The sequence below is a fragment of the Rhipicephalus sanguineus genome, chromosome 6, assembly GCF_013339695.2.
Source record: "Rhipicephalus sanguineus isolate Rsan-2018 chromosome 6, BIME_Rsan_1.4, whole genome shotgun sequence".
Classification (NCBI taxonomy): Eukaryota; Metazoa; Arthropoda; class Arachnida; order Ixodida; family Ixodidae; genus Rhipicephalus; species Rhipicephalus sanguineus.
Genome location: NC_051181.1, coordinates 79,155,881 through 79,183,366, shown reverse-complemented (window position 1 = coordinate 79,183,366; position 27,486 = coordinate 79,155,881). Strand labels below are relative to the sequence as shown.

Sequence of the window (27,486 nt, the reverse complement as noted above, 5' to 3'; positions counted from 1 at the left end):
TCCGCCATCATGGGCTGTTAAACAAATGTTTTCTTATTTTTGTATATCTGACGCGAACTGATAAAGTCAGGAAACGCCGAATGCACCAACCCAACAGTTTTCATGTGTATGCGCCCACTGTAACGCCGTTCGCTTAGTTGTTAAAGATAAAACACGGCAAGGTTAACAGACCAGCATGGCGGCACCGAAACTTGTCCGTAAAATAGTCTATAGTCCCTGGTTAATGCGGCGGCCCCCTCTGTCCTACGTAAAGCAGCCGCAGATGAAATGGACCTCATAATCTTATAAGCTAGCTAAAGATTTGTGCCGCTGTGCAGAGGAAGAATGAGCGAATAAAAGACAAGAAACGGACCGATATTTGTTTCGTAAAACACGCCAACAAATTCACTGATTACCGTACAAGCGTAAAGAGACGTGTTAATTCTCTTTTGGGTCCCAGAATTTTCTGACGAGAGCATAGTGATATCCAAAGAGTGTTCACGTGTCTCTAAAGAGAGTGATATACGTGGCAAGTCAGGACACGGAAAAAAAGAGTCAAAGGACTCTCCTTTTTGTTAGAGTGTAGCTTGAACTTGCCCTTATTACTACAACTAAATGGTATTCTCTCATTTGGCATCATCCCCAAGTTCAAGAACAGCCTTTAGTTGTAGAAATAAAGGCTAATCGAAGCCATGGGTGACCTTGAAGCTCTTGAGGCTAAGCGCTTCCGTGTTGCCACCAAGGAGGTTAAAATAAAATTTGCTGGAGTGGAGGAGGCGCCCCACAGCTGAAGCCGCGCGCCGCCATCTTGCCATAGGCAGAAAGCGTTCATTCCGCAACGCATGCTGCAGCGGTCGCATAGATGTTCCAGCTGAATTCTGACGTGGTGGCATCCGGGTGTTGTTGGGTGCATCGTACGTTGCGTACGGCTATATAAATCGAGCGAAAACGTACTCTGGGACGAAGTTTCAGTTGTAAGCAGAACATTTCATTTCAAGCTTGATGAAAACTTCTCTATATGCCGGAACACATGCTGACAGCTCGCAATCTGTCTCTGATTTCACATGTGACGGTCATTCTTTTTTTGTAACCGGTTTTTTAAGGACCCAAATGTTCGAAGCACGTCGGGGCAGGCTGTTTGAAGGAAAGTCTGGAAGCCAAAAGACGGCGATCACATATGTTAGAGGCACATTCTCGCTGAATTGTTTCGACCGGGCTAGGCTGCGACCCGGGAGTTGTCCGACTGTGCTTGACGCATTTGTAAAACACTTGCAAAACCCAGTGATACACATTCTTGTGCTTGTTGATACCATTGGTGCGGAGCGCGAATCGGAAAAAGACGTGCGCCCGTTTGCTATTCGTTGAAATTATATAAATAGGCGACTCTCTAGATTTCGTTATCGGCTGCCCTGCTGTGTTATAAAAGGGTAGCTCGCAACGACGAGGTTAAGTGGTTAGGTAACGTCATTTGGGCAATACACAAGGAGCTGTTTTTAGATGCGAAGTATCTTAAGGCGGAGCTCAATCCGGTGGTGGTGGTGGTGTGCGGCGTGACCACCCTTACTGCGCATGCGCATACCCTCTCCGCACACCTCCTCTCCACTCTCCCTCTCCCCTTCCCCTCTCCACTTTTCCTCTCCTCTTCCACTCTCCACTTTTCCTCTCTCCACTTTCCCACTCCCCTCCCCCTCTCCCATACCCTCTCCCCTCCCCCTTTCCACTCTTCCTCTGAAACGCGGGCTAGACATGCCGAAATTCTCTCCTGCGCAACGCCGCGATGAGCTCGAGCGCATGCGCGTCCCCTCCCTTTCTCTCTCCTCTCCTACGCTGCCCCCCTCTCGCCCGCCTGTCGACCGCGTTCCCCGCTCGCCCTGTGAGAATTAACGGCCAGGCTAGATGGAAGATACGACGCGCGTAGCGTCCCTCTTCGCGTTCCACGACGCGAGGTCGGTAGCATGCCCAACGAACGCCAACGGAACGCGATCGTGCAAGTGCTCCGGCTTCGCATCGCCTCATGGTCAATGGTAATCTCATCATCATGGCAATGCTCGTTCCAGCTGCAAATAAAGCGACCGAACCGAGGCCCTGGGGTAAACCGGCCTTTATATGTGTTCAAATTGAAAAAAGGTTGTTGAAGATGTGACAGTTGCATCACCTACACGGCAGCATTACGAAGAAACGCTTCATGTTTCCTAAGGGGAGATAAAATAACTCAAGATTAAAATTCTGCAGCAGAGAAATTGCAGAATGACCAAAAATAGCGAGGCTCGATCCTCAAGCGATAATGAAGGAGATCGAGGACGAAAAGGAAAAAAGGCCGAGTAGGGCAGGGGGATGTTCACTGCAGTCTTCCCTCCAGCAACCCGTCCACAGGGCACGAAAAGACGGCACGTATCCATCCGAGCTGCGGGTGTTTGTGCTAACGCTGCACTTCTTTTCTCCGTCAGCTGAGGAGTGTGTACGCTCGAAGTTTAATCGAGCAGTGTATACCGTGTATATAATGGTATACAGAATTCCATAAAAGGAAATGCTGGCTTCAGAGATGAATCACTGTCTCGAAAAAGCAAGCCTAATGCCGCACAAAAACTCTACTGTACTTTGATTGTTGTTGACAAATGAGTAAACACGTTGAGATTGTGTGCAACTAAGTGATTAGATATGTGGACTTTGGGACTGGAATGCATGGGGACCGACTGCATGTGTATTATGCTCTTTGGCTTAAAATTACGACTTAGGATGCCACTTGGGCGTTTTTAATTGAATCATTGACAGTTCCAATGCAACTGAATCATTGGAGGTTTCAACCTTGTCTTGAGAATAGAAATGGCTTTCAAGTCTTGATGCGCATATCCTTGAGTGTGGTACTTTGGACACCCACATTTATATTCCGCTCAAAGAAAGTGGCCTAATTCACATATGCATAAGACTCCGTCACATGACGAATGAAATAAACATGGAAATGAGTGCCGAGAAGTGAGGTGTGCTCTTACGAGGATGATTTATTTTTAAAAACCAGTGATACAGACCCTTCTTCGGTGTGCATGATTGCAAGAAAAACGCCAAAAGAAACATAATAAAACTGACTCCATTCTTATCTTCCATTTGGCTTTTTATTGTTGACAAATTCTCCCTCAATGCTCGCCATAACCGTCAAAAACCACGGCGGAGATACGCGATCAGCGCGGCGGGCGCGCTGATCGCGTCTCTCCGCCGCTCATGTTTCTTGCCTATGGCAAGATGGCCGCCGCGCACGCGGGCAGGCTTCACTGCGGCCCATTGGGAAGTATAGGCGGCCTCCACTCCAGCAAGTTTTATTTAAACCTCCTTGGTTGCCACTCATATGAGCGTTACAGCACAAGGAACTGCAAGGCCTGGCCTACGGCACACTTCGGACTAGCTTACTCTCTTCTTATGACAGGGAACTGGATGGGCAAGTGTTCCTTCAAGTTGAAGTTCATGAAAGGCGGAGCCATCGAGTTTGGGCAAGCGATGATGACTGCAAGCAAGTTTGGTAAGTGTTTGCTTCTTTTTTTTTCAAACCGTGTCGTCTGCGATGTCAATTGCATTAAACGATATCGATCAATATTGACCAATCGACTAATGCACACTTTCAATCACAGAGAGCTTTTTTAACAAGGAATAAAGGGGACATAGAAAAGAACCACACTGCATACTTATCATTAGAAGCTTCCCGTACACCAGATGAAATTCAAATTAGAGGTACACCGCAACCGACATCCTTCAGACTATAGGATTCGCTAAACGTCCTTGCAACTTTTTTTTTTCAGCGCAGCGTGCGCCAACCGTTGTGGTAGTGCCGTGTCAGATGCCTGCTGGGCCGTACCAGGTGCTCCAACCTACGGCCTACCTGCCTGGACAGACTGCAAACGTCGGCTTCTTCATCCCTACCAACGTGTTTCCACAAGTCCCTCCTGGTGAGCCCTCACGTGACGTCAGGAAAGCGTGGCGCTTTATGCTTCAATAAGGCGAAAGCCTTAGGTGCCTCATCAAACGCGACATTGAGCATCGGCGTCTTTGAGATCTGGCGAGACCTGGACGATACCTCGCGAGTCCGGCGTCGGCGACAACACGAATGATGCAAAAAACAACAAAGTAATAAGTCGGTCAACTTAAGTGATACTCAAGTGAATGTGTTTGCAGTCGCTGTACCAAAAGTCGCACGAACTCGATGTGGCATGACGCCATGACGCCGATATATATATACATATTGCCACGGGCGTTTCTTATTATCACTTTTGGTTTATTCGTTTCTCGCCCACAAAGACTGTCAGCAACGCTCAGCGCAAACCGCGCCTCATTGTTCGAGAGGCTTCGCGATCATTGAAGATCGTTTTGTTAAGATTGCGCGCAAGACGCGCACACTCGAGCCTATTCTAGAATTTGCACGACAGCCAGCGATAATGCTGGAATATTCGACGGCACATGTTTAAATGCCGACGCGCTTCACCGCTGGTCAGTTGATCGACGGTCGACGCTCTGTTCGCCGCTATCAGTTTATTGCTGTAGCTGGAGTTTCATTTCCCCGGCCACAAGTTCGGCCTAATAAAGAGTTTCATCTCGGACGTGCTGACTGCTGCCTTCGTCGACGTCACGACCACGTGACATCTGGTGGAGGTGCTGCTTCTTCCATGATCCGGACGCCACCGCGGAGCGCTGACCCAAGCCCAAGCCGCGACGAGGACGACGGCAAGGAAATCCCGGATCGTCGAACAAGCCGCAGGCAGAAGGGACTGCAGCCAGAGCACGGGCTCCTTCCCGAAAAACCCAGGCAGCCGCAGATCTCAACATCGACCACAGCGACTATGACCGACCACGTGCAGCCTGCGCCAATCCTTCTTCGCCAGCCCAAGGAGCAACCTTCCGCGGATCGTCGTTCGAAGACCCGGAAAGCTGGCTCGAAGCCTACGACTGAGTCGCCCTTTTCAATGCCTGGACCAGTGAAGACAAGCTACAGCATGTCTACTTCGCCTTGGAGGACGCAGCTAGAACCTGGTTCGAGAACCAAGAGCGAACCCTGACAACATGGGACGTTTTTCGCACCAGGTTCCTGGCAACATTCACCAGCGTCGTCCGCAAGGAGAGGGCCGAGGCTCTGCTCGAAACCCGCGTGCAGCTGCCTAACGAAAACGTGGCACTCTTCACAGAAGAAATGACGAGACTGTTCCGCCACGCAGACCCCGAGATGCCCGAGGAGAAGAAAGTGCGCTTCCTCATGCGAGGAATCAAGCAGGAGCTGTTCGCGGGACTGATCAGAAACCCACCCAAGACCATCCAAGAATTCCTGGCGGAGGCAACAACAATCGAGAAGACGCTCGAGATGCGCACGAGGCAATACAACCGCCGCATGCCGACGACGAACTACGGGGAAGCACATGCGCTGGGCTCCGACGACTTGCGTGAGACGATAAGGGCGGTCGTGCGCGAAGAGCTCCGAAAGATGTTTCCTGCATCTCAACCCCAGGTGCATTCCATAGCCGACGTCGTTCGCGAGGAACTTCAGCATTCGCTGGGAGTTGCTGCACCGCCGCAACCTGAGCCGGAAGCCATGAGCTATGCTGCCGTTGCACGCCATGCTGTCGCCACTCCGCGCTATCACCAACGCCCCGCGCCGTCGCATTTCCGTCGCCAGACACCGCCGCCACCTCCGACGCTATCCCGCCCGCCTGCAAGCCAAAGCTACACCCCCCGAAAAGACCGACGTTTGGCGCGCCCCTGACAACCGCCCGCTCTGCTACCACTGCGGGGAGGCCGGCCACACGTACCGCCGCTGCCAATACCGACAGATGGGGCTACGCGGATTCGCCGTCAACGCACCGCGCCCGCAGCCAGGCGAACGGCCTCGCGACATCGACGACTATCTCACCGGAGCACAGCGGCAAGAACGACGACCTTCCCGCTCGCCGTCGCCCGGCCGTTACATGTCACCGCACCGCCGGCAGTACACTGGCCCAAACCGGGGCCGGTCGCCTAGCCCGTACCCGGAAAACTAAGGGCAGCAACCGATGGAGGTGCGGTTGCTGAACGACGAAATGCTGAAGATCCTCCGCCGTCGACGACCACGCCGCGACGAAGTTCCGAGCCCCCGCCGCACGCCGAACGACGCCCTGAAGACGAAACTTTGCGACCGGAAGCAGACCTGACGACGCAACGCGGAAGCAGCGGTGCAAACCGACGTAGCCGTGACCCGACGCCGCGACCTAACCGCAACGCAAGACGGCGGACTAGCGACCTCGACGTTCTGATCGACGGCCACAACGTCACTGCTCTCGTCGATACTGGAGCCGACTATTCCGTCATCAGTGGGCCGTTCGCAGCACAGTTGAAGAAAGTTAGGACTGCTTGGGAAGGCCCCGAGATCCGGACCGCTGGAGGCCATCTGATAACGCCGATTGGTGTCTGCACGGCGCGAGTCACCATCAATAACCGGACTTATCCTGCGAGCTTTGTAATCCTACAAAACTGCTCCAGGGATATGATACTTGGAATGGACTTCTTAAGTGACCACGGCGCCGTCATCGACCTGAGGTCTGAGTCGATAACACTGACCTCAGACAAAGCGCTCCCGCCCCACGCGATGCCAGGCAACCATGCATTGAATGTGATAGAAGAGCAGGTGACCATTCCGCCGCGCTCCAGCGTCATTATTTCCTACGGCACCGAAAAACCTGCGAACCTTGAAGGCGTCATCGAGGGTGATCAGCACCTACTCCTGAACCGTCAAATGTGCGTCGCACGAGGTATAGCCGAGCTGCGTGACGGTAAAGCAAAGGTGGTGCTGACGAACTTCAGCCACGAATATAGGCACCTCAACTTTGGTACGACGGTTGCCTACATCGAAGAATGTCTAGCGGCCAGCGATGCTTTCGCCCTCTTCGATGCTGCCGAACCTGCTTCGACGAATAGAGGTCCCGAACCGGATTTTGACGTCAATCCGAGCCTTCCGAAGGCCAAGCAAGACCAGCTGAAAACCCTGCTCCTACAATACAGGGACTGTTTCTCGTCGTCATCGCGGGTCCGACAAACGCCCCTTGCGAAGCACCGCATTATAACAGAAGAACATTCTCGACCACTCCGTCAGAGCCCCTACAGAGTTTCTACTCGAGAGCGCGACGCGATAAAGAAACAAGTCGACGAAATGCTACGCGACAACATCATCCTGCCGTCCAAGAGTCCGTGGGCGTCACCCGTGGTGTTAGTGAAGAAGAAGGACGGGACACTGCGTTTCTGCGTTGATTATCGGCGCCTGAACAAAATCACGAAGAAGGACGTGTACCCCCTCCCACGAATAGACGACACCCTGGATCGACTTCACAACGCGACGTACTTTTCGTCGATGGACCTCAAGACCGGCTACTGGCAAATCGAAGTCGACGAGAGAGACCGAGAAAAGACTGCCTTTATAACACCCGACGGCCTCTTTGAGTTCAAGGTCATGCCTTTCGGTCTTTGCTCGGCACCTGCGACGTTCCAGCGTGTCATGGACACCGTACAGGCCGGATTGAAGTGGCAGACGTGCCTTGTGTATTTGGACGACGTCGTCGTCTTTTCCTCAACCTTCGACGAGCATCTCCGGCGGCTTGAGGCAGTACTTCAAGCAATCAAGGCCTCTGGACTGACCCTGAAGCCAGAAAAGTGCCGATTTGCGTACGACGAGCTCTTGTTTCTGGGTCACGTGATCAGCAAGTCTGGAGTGCGCCCAGACCCGCGGAAAACAGCTGCCATCGCCGACTTCGCGCCACCCACTGACAAGAAGGCCGTGCGCCGATTTCTCGGCTTATGCGCCTATTACAGACGCTTCGTCAAAAACTTTTCACGGATCGCCGAACCACTGACGCTTCTCACGAAGAATAACGTGGAATTCAGGTGGGAAACGGCGCAAGTGCAAGCCTTTCAAGAACTTAAACGACGCCTGCAGACGCCACCCATACTCGCGCATTTCGACGATTGCGCCGATACGAAAATACACACCGACGCAAGCAGCGTAGGACTCGGTGCCGTCCTTGTGCAAAAGACTGACGGGCTTGAAAGGGTTATCAGTTATGCTAGCCGGTCACTATCCAAGGCGGAAGCAAACTATTCCACAACAGAAAAGGAATGCCTTGCCATCCTCTGGGCTACGTCAAAGTTTCGCCCCTACCTCTATGGCAGGCCCTTCAAAGTTGTCAGTGACCATCACGCCTTATGCTGGCTAGCTAACTTGAAGGACCCTTCAGGTCGTCTCGCACGATGGAGTCTGAGGCTTCAAGAATTCGATATTACCGTCGTGTACAAGTCCGGACGAAAACACTCTGACGCCGACTGCTTGTCTCGTGCCCCCGTCGACGCACCGCCGCAACACGACGACGATGACTGCTTCCTCGGAACCATAAGTGCCGACGACTTCGCCGAAAGGCAACGGGCCGACGCGGAACTGGGGGGCCTTATTGAGTACCTCGAGTGCAAGACCGCCGTTGTTCCGAAGGTATTCAAGCGAGGACTGCCGTCGTTTTTCTTACGGAACGGCGTTCTCCTGAAGAAGAACTTCTCGCCACTTCGAACTGACTACCTTCTCGTCGTGCCCTCATCATTGCGACCAGAAGTCTTCCAGGCCCTACACGACGACCCGACGGCTGGACACCTCGGTGTTTCCCGCACGCTCGCCAGAATACAGGAAAAATACTACTGGCCACGCCTTGCTGCCGACGTAGCCCACTACGTTAAGACTTGCCGAGATTGCCAGCGACGGAAGACACCGCCGACTAGGCCAGCGGGACTTCTGCAGCCAATCGAACCACCTCACCGGCCGTTCCAGCAAATCGGGATGGATCTACTGGGGCCGTTCCCCACGTCGACTTCCGGCAACAAGTGGATCGTCGTAGCAACTGACTACCTCACCCGCTACGCCGAGACAAAGGCCTTGCCCAAAGGCAGTGCCGCCGAGGTAGCCAAGTTCTTCGTGGAGAACATCGTCTTGCGTCATGGCGCCCCAGAGGTCCTCATCACAGACAGAGGTACCGCCTTTACTGCGGACTTAACTCAGGCGATCTTCAAATACAGCGAGACGAGCCACCGCCGCACCACCGCCTACCACCCGCAGACCAATGGCCTCACCGAACGTCTAAATAAGACCATCGCCGACATGCTGGCCATGTACGTCGACGTTGAGCACAAGACGTGGGACGCCGTCCTTCCGTACGTGACCTTCGCTTACAACACGGCCGTCCAAGAAACGACGCAGATGACGCCGTACAAGTTGGTCTACGGAAGGAGCCCGGCGACGACGCTGGACGCCATGCTACCCAACGTCACCGACGAAGAAAATGTCGACGCCGCCGCTTACTTACAACGTGCCGAAGAAGCTCGACAGCTGGCCCGCCTGCGCATCAAGACCCAGCAGCGCACCGACAGTCGTCGCTACAATCTTCGACGACGCTTCGTGGAGTACCAGCCCGGCGACCGTGTCTGGGTATGGACGCCAATACGCCGACGGGGACTTAGTGAGAAGCTTCTCCGACGATACTTCGGACCGTACAGGGTACTTCGCCGCCTCGGCGCACTCGACTACGAGGTTGTCCCTGACGGCATTACGAACTCTCAGCGACGCCGTGCACGACCTGAAGTCGTCCATGTCGTGCGCCTCAAACCATATTACACGCGTTAGCGAATCTGAGGACTGTCATTTTGCTTTATTATTGTACTTTCTTGCTTGTGCTTATTGTTTATTGTACTTTGTTGCTTTATTCTTGTTATTTATTGTTGCATGCATTGGACTGTTCTGTTTTAAGCATCGGGACGATGCTTTTTCAGAGGGGGGCATTGCCACGGGCGTTTCTTATTATCACTTTTGGTTTATTCGTTTCTCGCCCACAAAGACTGTCAGCAACGCTCAGCGCAAACCGCGCCTCATTGTTCGAGAGGCTTCGCGATCATTGAAGATCGTTTTGTTAAGATTGCGCGCAAGACGCGCACACTCGAGCCTATTCTAGAATTTGCACGACAGCCAGCGATAATGCTGGAATATTCGACGGCACATGTTTAAATGCCGACGCGCTTCACCGCTGGTCAGTTGATCGACGGTCGACGCTCTGTTCGCCGCTATCAGTTTATTGCTGTAGCTGGAGTTTCATTTCCCCGGCCACAAGTTCGGCCTAATAAAGAGTTTCATCTCGGACGTGCTGACTGCTGCCTTCGTCGACGTCACGACCACGTGACAATATGTATATATATATATATATATATATATATATATATATATATATATATATATATATATATATATATATATATAGTATATATATATGTATATATATATGTATATATATATATATATATATATATATATATATATATATATATATATATATATATATATATATATATATATATATATATATATATATATATATATATATATATATATATCAGGGCTGGGCAAAGCCTTGAAATTGTATCCGATACGATACTTGGCAATTGTATCTTAAGATACTTCGATACATTCGCCAATTTGTTATTATAGACCCCTATAACGTCGTAGCGACCGCCTATGCACAAAAAGTTTGCTTGAAAATGTCTTTAATGTGACCAATTTCGTTTCATTTTAATGAAATGTCTGTTAGTATCTCAAAAGTTTTGTCCTTCTTGCTCAAAGTGCATTAGTTTACTTCCGACAGAACTTATTGGGGTTTGTTTTGGCTGCTTAACAGGACAGCTCTTCACTGACAGCGGCTCTTGCTTGTCATTTTTGTAATTGATGGGAGTCGCTGCTCAACTTGCCGACCAGCTAGCCGGTCGCCATCTATAGATATAATCACAGGAACTTCAATAAGAAACCTTCGCACGATGACGCAAATACCGGCGTGAAGTTTTATTGCCGAATGACCGAATCACCGGTGTACAGCAGCAACAACGCTGCTGGCGACATTTTTAGTGACGCATTGTGTATACGTAAAGCTCATAAAACTGCAGTGACTTTTCATATTCTATTTATCTGCGGGCGTAAATTGTTCATTATCAATATACTCACTAACCTGCAATCTTTTAACAATTTTTCTTCAACGAGAGAACATTTACACCCCAGAATTGCCTAATACCTATTGCATTGTCACGTGGTGGTGACGATGAAGAAGGCAGCAGCCATGGGCGAGAGCCTGAAACACATACCTACCAATCTAAAGCCTGCGACCCTAGAGCAGTGGCTGGCGGGCTCTTCCCCAGACATCATGAAGGCACTACTCGGACATTTGAAACTTTTAGGCTTGTCTGATGGCTAAGCCTTGCCTTTTTTTAGGGGCGAAGCTCTTTATAGGATCACCTGGTCGGTCGTCGCTCCATGCGGCGTGTCCCCGCCGTCGCGTCTCCCGTATCATTCAATAGATGGCGCTGTCCCATAGAGATGCATGCAAACTGCAGTTGGGTGACGATATACTAGATGGCGCCGTCCCATAGAGATAGAAAAAAAAAAGAAAATAAAAAAGAAAAATAATAATAATAAATAAAAAAGGAGAAAAAAGGAAAAAAAAGAAAAAAATAATCAAAGCGGCGTATCGCTTTCATTACTGCTGGGCGAAACCACTGAGCATTTCACGGTGTAACCATGATTGCTTCAGGAGCTTCGCCCAAGCTGTTCATCATTCACCCGTGGATATGCTGTAATTTTTTTTTTTATTAGTGGACCCGGACTGGGGTTCGTTTATTTTTAATGAAGTTGTTCTCTTTCTCACTCTGTTGGCGACGAAGCTGCTCACTGGGCAAGCTTGTGCCCAGAAAACTAAGTAACTCGAAGTACAAGCAAAGCACGCTGTACACTGATAGCGGCAATAAAAGTGGTCGGCCTTCGGTATTCTGATCATCGGAGGAACGCGTGGTCTTTTGTGTATACATCAGCGATCGAACCTTCCAGCGTTACCGCTGGTGCTCGCGCAAGCTCCCGAATGAACTATAATGCTCGCACCCTGCGCATAATTTTAATAGTAATGGCTGCGGTTTTCCATCACAATACCACGATATGATTACGATGGATGCCGTAGTGGAGGGCTCTGGAAATTTCGACGACCTGGGGTTCTTTAATCTGCACCTAAACCTAAGTAGACCGGCCTCTAGCATTTCGCTTCCATCGAAATATGGCCGCCGCGGCTGGGATTCGCGCGTAATCTTAACGGAACAATCTGAAACAATCGCGGAGATTTCGAAACATCGCGTCGCGGCTTGAGCCGAGAGCTGCTAATATTTCTTTTGCGGTTTAAACCTGATCACAGCAAAATAAAGAAATAAGAGCGCGTGGCAGTGTACTTGCACAAATCGTCGCAGGACACCGCTGCTATTCACGTTATTGCCACCTATAACTCAGATTACCTGGTGATTAGTCATAGTAAAAAAATTAGAGATGCCTCAAAAAGAAAAACACATACACGTAAATAAAATAGAAAAGCCGTCCTGTATCAAACATTCATCGTGAATAAGTATTGAAACACGACACAGGCGGCACCCCTAATAGTTATGACAGTTAAGAGTGAAGTTTCGTCAACTTGCTTGTTAATGTAAGACAATCAAAAGAATTAGTGCCTATGCAGAATTCACTGAAACGGCTCGTTGGGACGCTCATGAGAAAAAACGGATCATTTAGTGTAGAATGTTTCTCAAATCCCCTTCCTAACGACTGTGAGATGGCTCCTAATTATTTCCATTATTATAGTGCAAACTCAATTTCGCTGTTTTGATAAGCAGTAAGCAGGATGTTTGGTGCTGTATAGTCAGTGCGCTCCCACATAATTACATAATTGTTTTGAAAATCACCTTGGCAGAACGGTAAGCCAAAGGGAAATAAAGTGTTTAAACAGTAGCAGAAATAAAACAGACAGTTCAAAGTAAGAATAAAGCAGAGAGCTTTATTTGGCAGCCCGTTACAAGAGACATATTGCTGTGACCAGACCGAAAAAAACAGAAGAGTTCAGAGCCCTAGGTAATGTACGGGATGCAAGAGAAGGACAACTAAGAAAGCAATTGTGCTAACAATCAATTTATGATTTCAAAAAGTCTTTCAAGAAAGATAGCAGGAAGATAATAATAATTGTTAGGGTTTAACTTCCCAAAACCACGATGCGATTATGAGGGACGCCGTTGTGGAGGGCTCCGGAAATTTCGGCCACCTGGGGATCTTTAACGTGCACTTAAATCGAAGTACATGGACCTCAAGTATTTTCGCCTCCATCGATAATGCGACCGCCGCGGCCGAGACTCGATCGACAGCAGGAAAAAAAAGTTAGGGTACATGAAGATATCTTCTGTTAGGTAAACGCTTGCTCTATTAGATCTAGCATCGCTGATGTGTATTAGATCGCTGATGTGTGAACGCCACCCGACGCAAGGCAACCTTATGCTTCAGATTTCGTAATTAAGCACCACGCCGGAAAGCGGCTTCAGAATATGGGCGATAATCACCGCATGCGATGTGGTACGCGGCGCTGGACAGTGGATAAGGGTAAGTGTCATGGCACTGGCACAAGTAAAAAGAAAAAAATCGAGAAAAAATCGAGACGCGTGAGCTAAGCATAGACGTTCGCGCGCTTGTTCTGTCGAGACTGTTCGAGCACTGTCATGTTACTCTGCTCAACCAAAACGGACGCGCACGCCTCATCACCCGCCCTCACTGGTGGACTCTGCCAGAAACATAAAATTATGTCACTGCCCTTAGTTTTATTCAGGTGGTTTAGCGGCACCAGTACCAGCTTGAGAAGTGGAGTTGAGCCAGCAATTGTTTTTTCGTATGGTGGTGTTCCTATCGGAGTATCTTGTATCTTAAGATACACGATACATTATTGAATGTATCGGAAATACAGATACAGATACTCATATTGCGAAACGTATCGCGATACAGATACAAGATACCCAAAGAGTATCTAAGATAGTACCTAAGATACATGTGTCTTCGATACTGCCCAGCACTGATATATATATATATATATATATATATATATATATATATATATATATATATATATATATATATATATATATATATTGCAGCGAAGCGTTGGAAGCCTGTAATGGGTCGCCCTCTCGAGCGCTTACCAGTGGGTCGTCCTCTTCCGCTCTTCTCGGACAGCACGCTCTTGACTGTCGCCGTTGTGCTTCGTCGGCTAGTGCCGCCAATAAAGGCCTTTATAATTTGGTGGAGATGCGGGGTATCGATCCCCGTACCTATCGCTGACGCTGACGCACTCTCGCGCTCCCCCTTGCCTGACGACGATACTACCAGCTCAGTGTCTCACAATGCCGTTTCCTCTATCGACATTCACACCATCGCTACTGGACAGCGCAAGGATCACCGGATTGCCTCACTGATAGCCTTGCTGACTGATTCATCGGCGACACCATCCACTCGCGCGTTGCGTCGCCAAGCCCACCATTTCGCCGTTCGCGACGACCTCCTCCACCGACGCAATTACGGCGACGGCCGCCAGTGGCTCGTAATTCCCCGCAGTCTACGTTCTGACATATGCGAGTCGTTCCACTCTGATCCGCAGTGTGCACACTCTGGGGTATCGAAAACCTACCATTGCATTCGCCAACGGTACTTTTGGCGAGGGATGTACCGCTACGTGCAGAAGTTCGTTCGCTGCTGCATCGATTGTCAGAGCCGCAAAACTTCAACGCACCTGTCGCCGGCAGGTCTGCAACCTCTACCTTGCCCTGACCGGCCGTTTGGGCGCGTTGGTATCGATTTGTATGAACCACTTCCTCTAACGTCGGCTGGTAACCGCTGGGCCATCGTCGCTGTAGATCACCTCACGCGATACGCCGGAACTGCCGCCCTCCCAGCGGCTACAGCGCGCGATGTTGCTTCCTTCCTGCTACACCGATTCATGCTGCGCCACGGTCCACCCCAGGAGCTGCTCAGCGATCGAGGTCGTGTCTTCTTGTCTGAAGTCGTCGAAGCCATTCTCAAAGAGTGCAACGTTGTTCACCGGAAAACTACTGCTTACCACCCGCGGACGAATGGCTTACCGAACGCTTTAACCGCACGCTCGGCGACATGCTCTCGATGTACGTCGCCGCCGATCACACAAATTGGGATGCCATTCTGCCTTTCGTCACCTACGCCTATAATACCGTCCCTCAGAGCACTACTGGTTTCTCGCCCTTTTTCTTATTGTACGGCAGGCACCCGTCGCACACAATCGACACAATCCTTCCATACAAGCCGGATCCGTCTGAGTGTGCGCCTATGTCTGCCACAGCAAGACTTGCTGAGAAGTGTCGGGAGCTTGCCAAGACATTTACTACGCATGACCAAGAGCGGCAGAAGAGCATTCGCGGTGACACCACCACTTCTGCGCCCACGTTCCTCCCTGGAGCGCTCGTATGGCTCTCGGTCCCTACCACTGCGCCTGGCCTCTCTTCAAAATTACTGCCGAAATATGACGGCCCCGACCATATCGTCGAACGCACGCCCTCGGTCAACTACGTGATCGAACCCCTTGAACCATCTTCGGACATGCGCCGTCGAGGGCGCGACATTGTCAACGTGGAGCGCCTGAAACCCTACCACGACCCGCTCATAGTGACAAGCAGTTAGGTCGCCAGGCGGCTTCCTTTTCGTACCCGGGGTAATTGTAGCGAAGCGTTGGAAGCCTGTAATGGGTCGCCCTCTCGAGCGCTTACTAGTGAGTAGTGAGTCGTCCTCTTCCGCTCTTCTCGGATAGCACGCTCCTCGCGCTCAGAGTCCGCGCTCTGTCTTGACTGTCGCCGTTGTGCTTCGTTGACTAGTGCCACCAATAAAGGCCCTTATAATTTATATATACACAATACTTTACCGACTGCACCGGCGTGCGTTAGAGTTTGTGAGAGAGTGGCACATAACTCTGATGAAGCCTGGCCCACTAGTCAAAGCTGCTGGATATCTGTCTGTTTGTTTATGATCGCATCATGCGCATCGTGTAGATTTATACATACCTGAAAGACCTGCGCAAATGAAGTCTAAGAGTGTCTAAGAGCGACATCGCTCTTAAGCGCGATGTCCCTGTTACGATACGCGGCACCGCCAAACTGTGGGATTCTTCTAAATGCCAGTCGCTCTGTTGAGGCGAGATCGTGTCATAAATTTTGTGTAGGGAGTAAACAACGAAATGCGTGGTACACCAAACGGGAAGCAATGTAAAGCCACACTAATCATTTACTTTTTCGTAATTAATCAGTTACTTTCCTGTGTGCTAACTGATAACTGTGAAGAATTACATTTTTGACAGAAGTAATTAATTGTAATTGTAATCATTTACTTTTTCTCCATAACGCGTATACAAGCCCGGTCTATATAGTCCCAGTAACGGCTTCGCATCGGATAAACTTGCGGAAAAACAAAGGTCTTAGAACAACAACTGGTGCTATGAGTGTCAAGAAGACTCTCTTTGGCGGTCCCCACTAATTATTTTGCGCCCTTCTTTTGTTGCGTTGCTCTTGCTACTATGGGTTTTTTTTTTTATTTCCTTTTCAAGGTAAATACTTAATTTTTTTTATTTTCGTCTAGTTTTTAGTTTTAATAGAAGTTCGCATCACAGACATTTTTTTTATTTTTTCTTACAATCACACTTTGTTATGTTCCTTATTGCGATAGTTTTATTAGCCTCTGTTATGATGTTCTTTTTAGCCACTATCTCTTTAGCAGTATGTGAGAAATTACATGTTCTAGTTATATAGGAGACAATATTGTTACGGGGAGAAAAAGGCGTTGAAGGTTATATTTACAAGGTATATACAGAGGACAAAGCCAGGCATACAAGATGGAGCCAAGTCCGCACGGAATCAGGGAACGTCGTCCTCTTTCATCACGTCTCCCTCTTCATCTTCGGTAGCGCTTCGTAGCATCACCTCCGGCGGCGAAGGCACCGACCCGGTGCTTGATTGGTCCGAGTGATACCTCTTGAGTCGAGTGACGTGAACAATTTCAGGGGGTCGCGCTATGGTAGTGTCCAGAGGTTTGACTTCGTACGTGACGTCGGTGACTTGGCGCAAGACACGGTACGGTACGGTACGGAGTACGGAGAAGTCAACTTCTCGTACAGGCCAACTCGCCGTGACGGCGTCCAAAGGAGGACCATGTCACCAGGATTGAAGTGGATATCGCGGTGGCGGGCGTCGTAGATGCGTCGTTGTTTTTCCTGCGAAGTGCTAAGACGAAGGCGGGCAACCTCGCGTGCCTCTGCAGCTCTAGCGATGGCAACACGAGCGTACTCTGATGTCGTATCAAGAACGGGAGGAAGGAGCGTGTCGAAGGGCAGCATGGGTTCTCGTCCGTAAAGGAGAAAAAATGGAGAGAAACCTGCGGAATCATGCCGAGACGTGTTGTAGGCAAACGTGACGAACGCCAGAGCTTCGTCCCAGTCACGATGATTTGGAGAAACATACATGGCGAGCATGTCTGTAATAGTTCTGTTCAGCCGCTCAGTTAGGCCGTTGGTCTGAGGGTGATACGCAGTGGTGAACTTGTGTTTTGTAGCGCAAGAGTGCAAGATGTTTTGGACTACCTTGGATAGAAAGTATCGACCCCGGTCTGTAATGAGCTGTCGAGGAGCGCCGTGACGAAGGATGATGTCTTCGAGGAGAAAGTCAGCGACGTCGGTTGCGCAACTGGTAGGGATAGCCCGTGTGATCGCATACCGAGTGCTGTAATCTGTGGCAACAGCTATCCACTTGTTTCCACTGATGGATAGAGGAAAAGGGCCGAGGAGGTCAAGACCAACCCTGTAAAATGGTTCGGTTGGTATCTCGATGGGTTGAAGGCGCTCTGCTGGAAGGGTGGCTGGCGTTTTGCGGTGCTGACAAGGCTGGCACGAAGCGACGTAATGGCGAACGGAGCGGTAAATACCGGGCCAAAAGAAGCGACGTCGAACACGGTCACAGGTCCTTGAGACGCCCAGATGACCAGTGGATGGAATGTGCGAGTACAGTCTGACGCATATGTGTGGGTATAACCAGCAGCAGGTCAGCTCCGTCAGGATGCATGTTGTGACGATATAAGATGCCATCTTGGAGCACAAACAGACGGAGAGATGTAGGAGTTGTGGGGCCACTCAACCGGTTAATGATGTCTCTCAAGTGAGGATCACGTCGTTGCTCGTCTCCGATGTTGGCGAACGCTGAAAGTGCCAACACGAATGTAGACTCGCCGCTCTCAGGAGGATCTGGTGGGTCTACTGGATGACGCGACAAGCAATCTGCGTCCTCATGTTCGCGACCCGTCTTATAGACAACGGTGAATGAATATTCTTGCAGCCGTAAGGCCCACCGACCCAGCCGTCCAGTAGGATCCTTTAACGATGAGAGCCAGCATAAGGCGTGTTGGTCGGTGACAACGGTGCACGGCCGTCCATACAAATATGGGCGAAATTTGCCCACCGCCCAGACGAGCGCGAGGCATTCGCGTTCGGTGATCGAATAATTGCGCTCCGCGGGTGACAAAAGACGGCTAGCGTATGCAATGACACGGTCGCTACCATGCTGTTGTTGAGCCAGGACAGCACCAATGCCATGGCCGCTGGCGTCGGTACGCACTTCTGTTGGAGCGGACATATCAAAGTGGCCGAGAATCGGTGGCGACGTGAGGCGCATGGTCAGTTCTGTGAAGGCACTGGCTTGTTCAGGACCCCAGGCAAAGGCCACATCCTTCTTGAGTAGGTCCATGAGAGGGCGCGCAATGTCAGCGAAATTGCGCACAAATCTTCGAAAGTAGGAACAGAGACCTACAAAGCTGCGAACATCGTTCGCACAGGTCGGCACAGGGAAATCCTTGACTGCGCGAACTTTTTCTGGATCGGGACGAACACCAGAAGAATCGACAAGGTGTCCGAGGACAGTAAGTTGCCGGCGGCCGAAGTGGCATTTCGACGAGTTGAGCTGAAGTCCGGCCTTGCGGAACACAGAAAGAACTGTCGAGAGACGCTTGAGGTGTGTCTGAAAAGTCGGCGAAAAGACAATGACGTCATCGAGGTAACATAAGCAGATTGACCACTTAAAACCGTGAAGGAGAGCGTCCATCATTCGTTCAAAGGTAGCTGGGGCATTGCATAACCCGAACGGCATCACTTTAAAGTGATAAAGGCCATCAGGCGTAACAAATGCTGTCTTTGCACGGTCCATGGCGTCAACTGCAATCTGCCAGTACCCGGAACGAAGGTCAATCGAAGAGAAATACTTCGCACCACTGAGACAGTCAAGGGCGTCATCTATCCGCGGTAAGGGGTACATGTCTTTTTTTGTTACCTTGTTGAGATTTCGATAATCGACACAGAAGCGCCAGCTGTTGTCCTTCTTCCTGACCAGCATGACAGGGGAAGCCGAGGGGCTTGAAGAAGGTTCAATGATGTCCCGGGCAAGCATCTTGTCGACTTCTTTCTGTATGACTTGGCGCCCAGTGTGGGAAACACGATAGGGTCGTCGGTGGATCGGGTTAGCATCGCCGGTGTTGATTCGATGCTTCACAACGTTTGTCTGGCCCAGTGGCCGGTCATTGAGGTCAAAGATGTCCTCGTACGACGCGAGAAGGGCACGAAGGGCGTTCGCATGTTCGGCCGGGAGATCAGAGGCGATCATTTTCGTCATGCTTTCTGATGAAGTTGGATCCAAATCAGGACTGGTCGGCAATTGTGTATCCCCTGTTAAAGCGGAAATGTGGTAGTCGCAGGCCGGGGCAAGGGTTGCAAGGGAGATACCCTGGGGCAGCACCTGAGGGCAGAGGTAGAGAGGGGGAGAGAAGAAGGAAGAGAAAGCAGCATCTATGGACTCTGCCGTGGTGATGGCCAGGTTGCCTTTACACTCTATCCCGGACTTCTTAAAAGAGAAAAACAATTTTGCTCGTATTAGTAAATTGCTCTTTCACAATACCAGCAGCATCACGCTTGCCGCGATAAGACGTTTGGTAAGCGAGAAAACGCACAAAAACAAAATACGGGTGGCGACGCCACTTTGAAATTCCTGCGCGAATCGCCGTGACATCATAGATTTTGACAGCGCCTACGTATTGTCTAATCGGTAAAAATTAAGTTCGTTGTCTTCCGAGGGGGCCAGAGACTTAACATACAAAATGTGTCAATTAATTTTGCTGAGCGAAATTCGCCACAATGCGCAAAATTCACTTTGAAATCCGTGACCCCAGGCGCGCAGACTTCGGTGCGAAATTTAAAAATGATACTTTCACCTTGATTGTTTCCTCTACTATTATGCCTATGATGGTGAAATTAACGGCATTAGTGTTTTCAGAGTAGAAGTTATCGATCTGAACTGATTCATTATTTCACATCGGTGTCCCTTTAAAGTAGTGCGGCACCACGTCGACTAACTGTCTGTGCCCACTGGCACGGAGTGTCAGTAACCTCTGGGCTGCTACTTGGGGTCCCTGTAGTTGAAGTGTGGTGGCCATTTTGGTTCCATTTGGTTCAATGAGAGGTAGTGACACAGGAGATGCTCGAGTTCTTTTTTTGTTTGTTTGTTTTTTTTTTTTGCACTCTGTGCCAGTAGTAGAGGAGCTGCTGCCAGCAGTCTTTTAGAACGCCACCCTGGGTCAGGCAGAACCATGGCCTATGGAGAGAAGAAAGCGGGATTGCGTGCCCGCTTGGATTGCAGCCAAACGGACCACGCGCCTCTAAAGACTTTCCAACCCTGCATGCACGGTGTGACGGTGCATCTATGATGTGCACCTGTGACGGTGTCTTAACGTCTTTTACATTTACTATTGCAATATTAAACTACCCACAATCTACGGCCTCAATTCTCGCATAACTTAGGCAGCTTAGAGAATTCCCGTTAATAACGCGATAGCGTTACAGAGCTCGTTTCGCGGAAATTCCGGTGTCTGTGTCGGCGGCGGCGTCTTTGGTTGTGAGTGAAAAATCAGCGTTGTCCGTGCGCAAAAATTTGAGGCAGATGCAAATACAGAAATAATAAAAAAAAAGTCTTCGGTTCGAGTGGAATCGGGAAATCGAACCTTCGCCCCCTCGTGCGATGCGTTTAGCCGCTCGGCCACTCCGCATACGTCCTCTAGCATACTTACGGCGGGCTATTTATATCATGGAGGAAGGAAAAATAAGGAGAGGCCCTGACGTCACATTCGTGAAGCCTCCACATCGCAAACACCCACATCGCCTCCTAGCGAAGGAGCCTCGAAACATTTCGCGACTTCCGTCGTGTCGTTTGCAAGCGCATGCGCGATTCGAGCTTTTTTTTTTTTTTTTCGCCGTGCAAGCGGCGCCGCGGCGCAGTCGATTCACGCATGCTGCTCCTTGTGTTTGTTCTTTAGGAAAGCTACGCAATGCCCAGCTGTTGCGTATGGTTGCGTATACCCGGTGCAAATCGCGCGCACTGCGGAAAGTACCGGGCGTCACTTTTCATGTGTACGTACACGTTCGCTTCATTGTTGATCACTAATGTATGGTATTTGCATGCGAAGCTCTCGGATGTACGCTCTATTGCTTCTTACTCATTGTGTCAGCTCAAAACACACGTGAACTTTTGTTTTTGGCGTCTGACGCGCCGTACGTAACATGCGCCGAAGGCATCGTACGTTTTTAGAGGCTGTGTCGTTCAACGAAAGGGCAATAAACTTATGTTGTTGTTATCGGACTACGTGATGTATGTATTGTGCGGTGTTCGCTCGCTGCGTGCTTGTTTTGTGTGCGTACGGGAATTACAAACTTTACGTGCACGATCGTGTATACAATATAGCGGTGTCCTTTTCGACGTGAAGTTACGTCAACTATGTAGGTTGGCGTACTACGCGCTCACACCATATACACGAACAAAGAACCGCTAATCCGGCAACTGATCGGGAAATCGGGCTACGAGAAAGGAAAGATCTAACGCCCATCAGAACGCATAAGTCACTGCTAGGTGAGTTCGAGTACGATGATGCAGGGCCTGAACGTTTTTGATCACGGCACGTACCGGTGTTCTGTACTGTTGCACAAAAACGCTCCACGAAGAATTTCAGCACGCAGCGCTCGGGCCTGCCACGCACGAACAGCCTGGTAAACGTCTGCTTGCAAGAATTTACTGCGTGCGAACCGCACAATACGCGCTAAGTTTACGCCGGTACTACAAATCTGCGCAGAGCTAACCACCGCGGAGAGCACGCCGCGGGGCCAGCGGGGCGTCTGCTGTTTTGTTTGCCCCATGGAGGACGGAGTACTAAGGAGAGGCCCTATCGTATTTCAATGCATTGCGAAAAGTTTGGCGGAAGTGATGTCAGATTTATGGGGCAAACAAACCGGTATGGGGCAAACAAAACAGCAGACGCCCCGCGGCGTGCTCTCCGCGGTGGTTAGCTTCTGCGCAGATTTGTAGTCCCGGCGTAAACTTTACGCGTATTGTGCGGTTCGCACGCAGTAAAATGTTGCAAGCAGACGTTTGCCAGGCTGTTCGTGCGTGGCAGGCCCGAGCGCTGCGTGCTGAAAGTCTTCGTGGAGCGTTTTTGTGCAACAGTACAGAATACCGGTACGTGCCGTGATCAAAAACGTTCATCGCCTGCATCATCGTATTCGAACTCACCTAGCAGCAACTTACGCGTTCTGCTGGGCGTTAGGCCTTCCCTTTCTCGTAGCCCGATTTCCCGATCTGTTGCCGGATTAGCGGTTCTTTGTTCGTGTATATGGAGTGAGCGTAGTAGCTATTCGGCGCAACGCCAACCTATAGTTGACGTAACTTCACGTCGAAAAGAGGACACCGCTGTATTGTATACGCGATCGTGCACACAAAGTTTGTAATTCCAGTAAGCACACTACAACGAGCACGTAGCGAGCGCACAACGCACAATACATACACCACGTAGTCCGATAACAACATAAATTTATTGCCCTTTTGTTGAACGACACAGCCTCTAAAAACGTACGATGCCTTCGGCGCATGTTATGTACGGCGCGTCAGACGCCAAAAACAAAAGTTCACGTGTGTTCTGAGTTGACACAATGAGTAAGAAGCAACAGCGCGCACATCCGAGAGCTTCGCGTGCAGATACCATGCATTAGTGATCAGCAATGAAGCGAACGTGCACGTACACATGAAAAGTGACACCCGGTACTTTCAGCAGTGCACGCGATTTGCACCGGGTATACGCAACCATACGCAACAGCTGGGCATTGCGTAGCTTCCCTAAAGAACACACACAAGAAGCAGCATGCGCGTGGCATGCGTAAATCGACTGCGCCGCGACGCCGCTTGCACGGCGAAAAAAAAAAAGGCTCGAATCGCGCATGCGCCTGCAATGCAAACGACACGGCGGAAATCGCGAAATGTTTCGAGGCTCCTTCGCTAGGAGGCGATGCGGGTGTTTGCGATGTGGAGGCTTCACGAATGTGACGTCAGGGCCTCTCCTTATTTTTCCTTCCTCCATGGTTTGCCCCATACCGGTTTGTTTGCCCCATAAATCGGACGTCACTTCCGCCACACTTTTCGCAATGCATTGAAATACGCCAGGGCCTCTCCTTAGTATTCCTTCCTCCATGATTTATATACACCATTTAGCGTTGGTGGTACGCCCATCTCGGAGGTTCTTCTGCGGCTTGATTATCACCCGCGAGATGGCGCTATGGACCCACGGGGAGTGTTTTAAATGGCGCGTCGCCCTGCCGTGTGGCCGTGTTTTGTAGCGCCGCATGCATGGATATTGCAACCGGAGGGTGTCCACACTTTTGGCTTTTCTTGCGGCACGGATTAGGTCTCCACCGAGAAGCGAAGTCATGCTAGCGATCGGGAAAGCGATACGAACACGGTCCGATTACGCTATCGCGTTCTCTTGAAAGCGAAGCTCAAGCGTACTCCCAGTTTTGGTACCACTAAAGGTATTCTAGTAACTTGGTACATTAAAGTGACATCTGTGGCGCCTACGCGCGGAGGCTTATGGTTACGAGACAGTTATATCGCTGTGCGGCGTCGGCCAGATGCTGGTGCTAGATTGTACTCCGTCTGCCAAAGACGGAGTGCCAGAACCCGTTCACGCCACGTCGGGGTGAGAGTTACATGGATTGAGAACGCCGCCTTAGTAGCAGAGAGTTTTCAGTCTCTTTTAGGGCTCGTTCACACTGGGAAATCCGCCGTACACAGCGACCGGTACGCTCCTGTCGCCGAAACACAGTGTCGCTCGCACTGCACGCGCACCGCTACGCACCGCGCCGCCGGATAGCCATATTGCGCCATCTGTCGAGTAAGCCATCAACCACGGGTGAGCGCGGGATGGATTCGCAGTTGCCCGGATGTTGTCGCGGCTCGCAAGTACGCCATGCAATTTTTCGGGTCTTCAGCGCTGCTATAAACGACCATGCTCGTTTGAACGCTCTTTGCGACTAGGGCGTGCAAGGCAGCTACATCGCAATGCTCAAACTGGTGCTCGCTGCATCTGGAACAAAGCAACATAGACAGCAGTACTCGTACATACCAGTCAATCCAAGCTCGTTGCCAATTTTATTCCACAAATCGTCCTTCAGTAAACTGTCCTTGTGCTTCGGGTGGCGTTTGTCGTTAAGGACGAGGTAGTTCCGCACCATTTCGATTAGCGATTCCGCTATGTGGATGTTTTTCGACTGCAACGTGACGAGCGTGTCGGACTTGGCCGCCATTTTTTCAAGTTCCGCGGCGAGCGCATCCGGCGGCGGTTGCCGCAAAAATCGGTACGGGAGTGATCGGCGCGGAGAGGGCCGATTCGGCGAATCTCGCCGCCGCCGAACCGGATTCTGCGGCTCTCCGGTCGCTGGAATGCTCAGTGTGAACGAGCCATTACGCTGCCTTCAAGGAAACAATAAGTTCTGCGGCTAACTCTTCACTACTCCGAAGTACGCGCGCGACGCCAGACGAGCGAATAGCTTGAGCCGCGTTTCATTTGCAACCGCCACAACGAAATGGCAACCCAAACGCTACAGCCGAAATATTAATGAATCGTAACGCTCTTTCTGTCGTTTCCTTCGTTGTAAAAAAGCACTGCTTTCTTTTTTGCAGTCAGTGTCAACAGTAATTAACGTGTTCACAGGATATCATTTTTTTCAACTTCTCGAAGAAAGAGCAAGCACCCGAAGTTCCGTCACGTATGTGTCGAAATTTCCGCCGCGCGGTTTGTTTCTATATAAGACGTTTAGTAGAAAAACATGCTGCCTTAAGTGAGCTAGGCAGATATTGCGACTACGCCTGAAAGTAATTCCCGTATATCGGCATCTGTTGCAGCGAACTCAGTGTACACGTCCAACGTGCCTCCTCCTTATCCTGGGGTGTACCCGACGAACCAGAATCCTCGTGTGAGTCCCTCAAACACTTCTGCGTCAGGCACCGCGAGAGCAGCTGAAGGTACCGCACGGCCATCGTCACCGGGCTTCAAGGACCGTGCAGCTCAGGAAAGCGGCCAGAAAGAAGAAAACAAAAGTCCAACCGCGCCAGCCCCACGACCGGGATTCAAGGACCCTCCGAGCAGGGAGTCGCCATGATAATTCCGCAAGAGCTAGCTACGGGACTCCACTTACGTGCAAACAAAATTCAGAGGCATCACAAGCCCTTAGACGCACCATCTAAATCATACAAATTTTAGCCTTTATCAGAGGAGTTTAATTAGGTACGAGGCTTTCAGGTATTTTCGACAAAAAACCTACAGCAAGACCTGCACCCTGGGCTAAGAAAAATTACTCATGCATGTGTGAAACGTATTGAAATTGGTTATGTCTGAGATTACAAGAAACACATTGTTACAACATTTCATCAGCATTTGTTTTTTTTTTTAAGCTTACATTTTCTGTTCAAGAATGACCATGACAAAAATACTTTCTTCCAGAGCTTCACAGTAACGATAAACATGCAAAAGAAAAAGCGGGCAGCATCTGTGTTTGTCTGCAAGTGCGAAAACGGTCTTAACAGCGTAAACAGTTATTTTCTATATTGTACCATTTATCATCAGCTTCATGTTAATCTAAAAACAATGCTCCTGGCACATGTTCATGCTACAAGACAAAACAGGCAAAACTGACACCCTTCTTGAAATGCTTCGGGTCACTCATGACTATCATGACTCGTTGTCAGCTACTCATGGTTGTTGTGAGGAAACCGAAGTGTATAACGCGTACGCTGTTTATATGCGTCAGGGTAGTTATCTTACTAATGATTGAAAAATTCGATGTTTCTGAACAAGCGCCACAATTTTTGCATTGAAGATATTTCTCTGGAGTTACTATTTAAGAAATTCGTTAAGCAATTTTTGTTAATTGCCGGACTTTGCGGATTGGAAAAATATTCTGACGTGCTCTATATGGCTCAGAACAATACTGCACTAATTCAAGGCGCGTAGCGCCTGTGCTTAATTTTTTAATACTTTGTGCTTTTTATCTAAAACACCATGTATAGTCCTGCACAAAACAGCGCGGTATCTCTTCCGATGACAATGAAGTCATTCGCTGTTTTTACTGCGAACCCCTGTGTCCTCCATCGCTCTGAGCGATGCTTTAGTCTAGGTAGGCGACATCCGTGAGACAAAAATAATGACAAGGAAGGCAAGAAATCGTTATCGAGTATTGACGGCAGATGCATCAGATGCTCTTAAACACGCTTGAAACTGTCTAGCTACCGTACTTGTTCATGCCGATCATGCTTGGACGCAGCTATAAAATCGTTGCTAAAATAAAGGCTAAGTCAGGGCGGTCATGTAAAGTGCGAGATGCGCGCGTAAAGAAACTTTTCGGCGAACTAATTTCGAATGAAAGAAATAGTTTTGATGTATATGCCTACAGAACAGTGACAGTGGTTCGGTTACACGTTAAACCGTACTCGACCCATCGTCACCTTGTTCGGCGTGGCTGATTGGGAAATTGTGACGAATTTCAAAGACATTTCTTAATCACTTGTCATCATTTATTACACGCGCCTCATAAATCCGCGTAACTTCAGGTCCGCGCGGCAGCAGAGACCGCGCTACTGATGGCAGTAAACCATTCAAGCTACTGCTCAATGCTTTGGCACTGTCGTCGACGAACAGGCGGTCGGCATCGCGAAAATCAACGCCCCAACTCTTTTCCTTACCCACGTCGTAATTGCAGCATCTACGGTAGATGTTGACCACTAGCTCGTTACTGTTCATGAAGACAGCTTCATAATCACGACAAAACTCGACAACCCTGTGTATCGCCGCCGAGCAAACAGCACGAGCGCGAGCGATGTACTTGTACGTGAAGTTGTTGTTGGCCACACTCAAATGAGTGTTCAGGATTCTGGATCGTAGCGGCAACGCGTCCGGCCGAACGTAGTCGCGGTTCACTTGGTGCTCGTAGCAAAAGACACGGTTCTTCAGAACGAGACTGCCCACATTGCCCGCGCCTCGCCTACGTTCGACGCTCTCGATTAAGGCCGACAGGTTGGCGCCGTACTTCGCGCGCGGCACTATGAGCTCGTCGAAGTCGACGTTCACGAAGTACTCCGTCTTAAAGCGCGACCGGAACGCGCAGTCCGACAGCATCACCGTCTGACCCCAAGCGACGTTCGAATGGTTGTACGGGGCGA

The 27,486-nt window shown here is 50.1% G+C and overlaps 1 protein-coding gene across 1 annotated transcript in view; it reads left to right on the top strand.

Annotated features, from left to right (window-relative positions):
* The window catches only part of LOC119397368 (WW domain-binding protein 2), a 33,380-nt gene extending 7,950 nt beyond the window's left edge, over window positions 1-25,430 (top strand). The window contains exons 4-6 of the mRNA XM_037664801.1: window positions 3,398-3,490; window positions 3,768-3,914; window positions 25,174-25,430. Coding sequence (XP_037520729.1) covers window positions 3,398-3,490; window positions 3,768-3,914; window positions 25,174-25,430 — 497 coding nt within the window. The remainder of the gene's footprint in view (window positions 1-3,397; window positions 3,491-3,767; window positions 3,915-25,173) is intronic.
* Window positions 25,431-27,486: the final 2,056 nt, after the last annotated feature.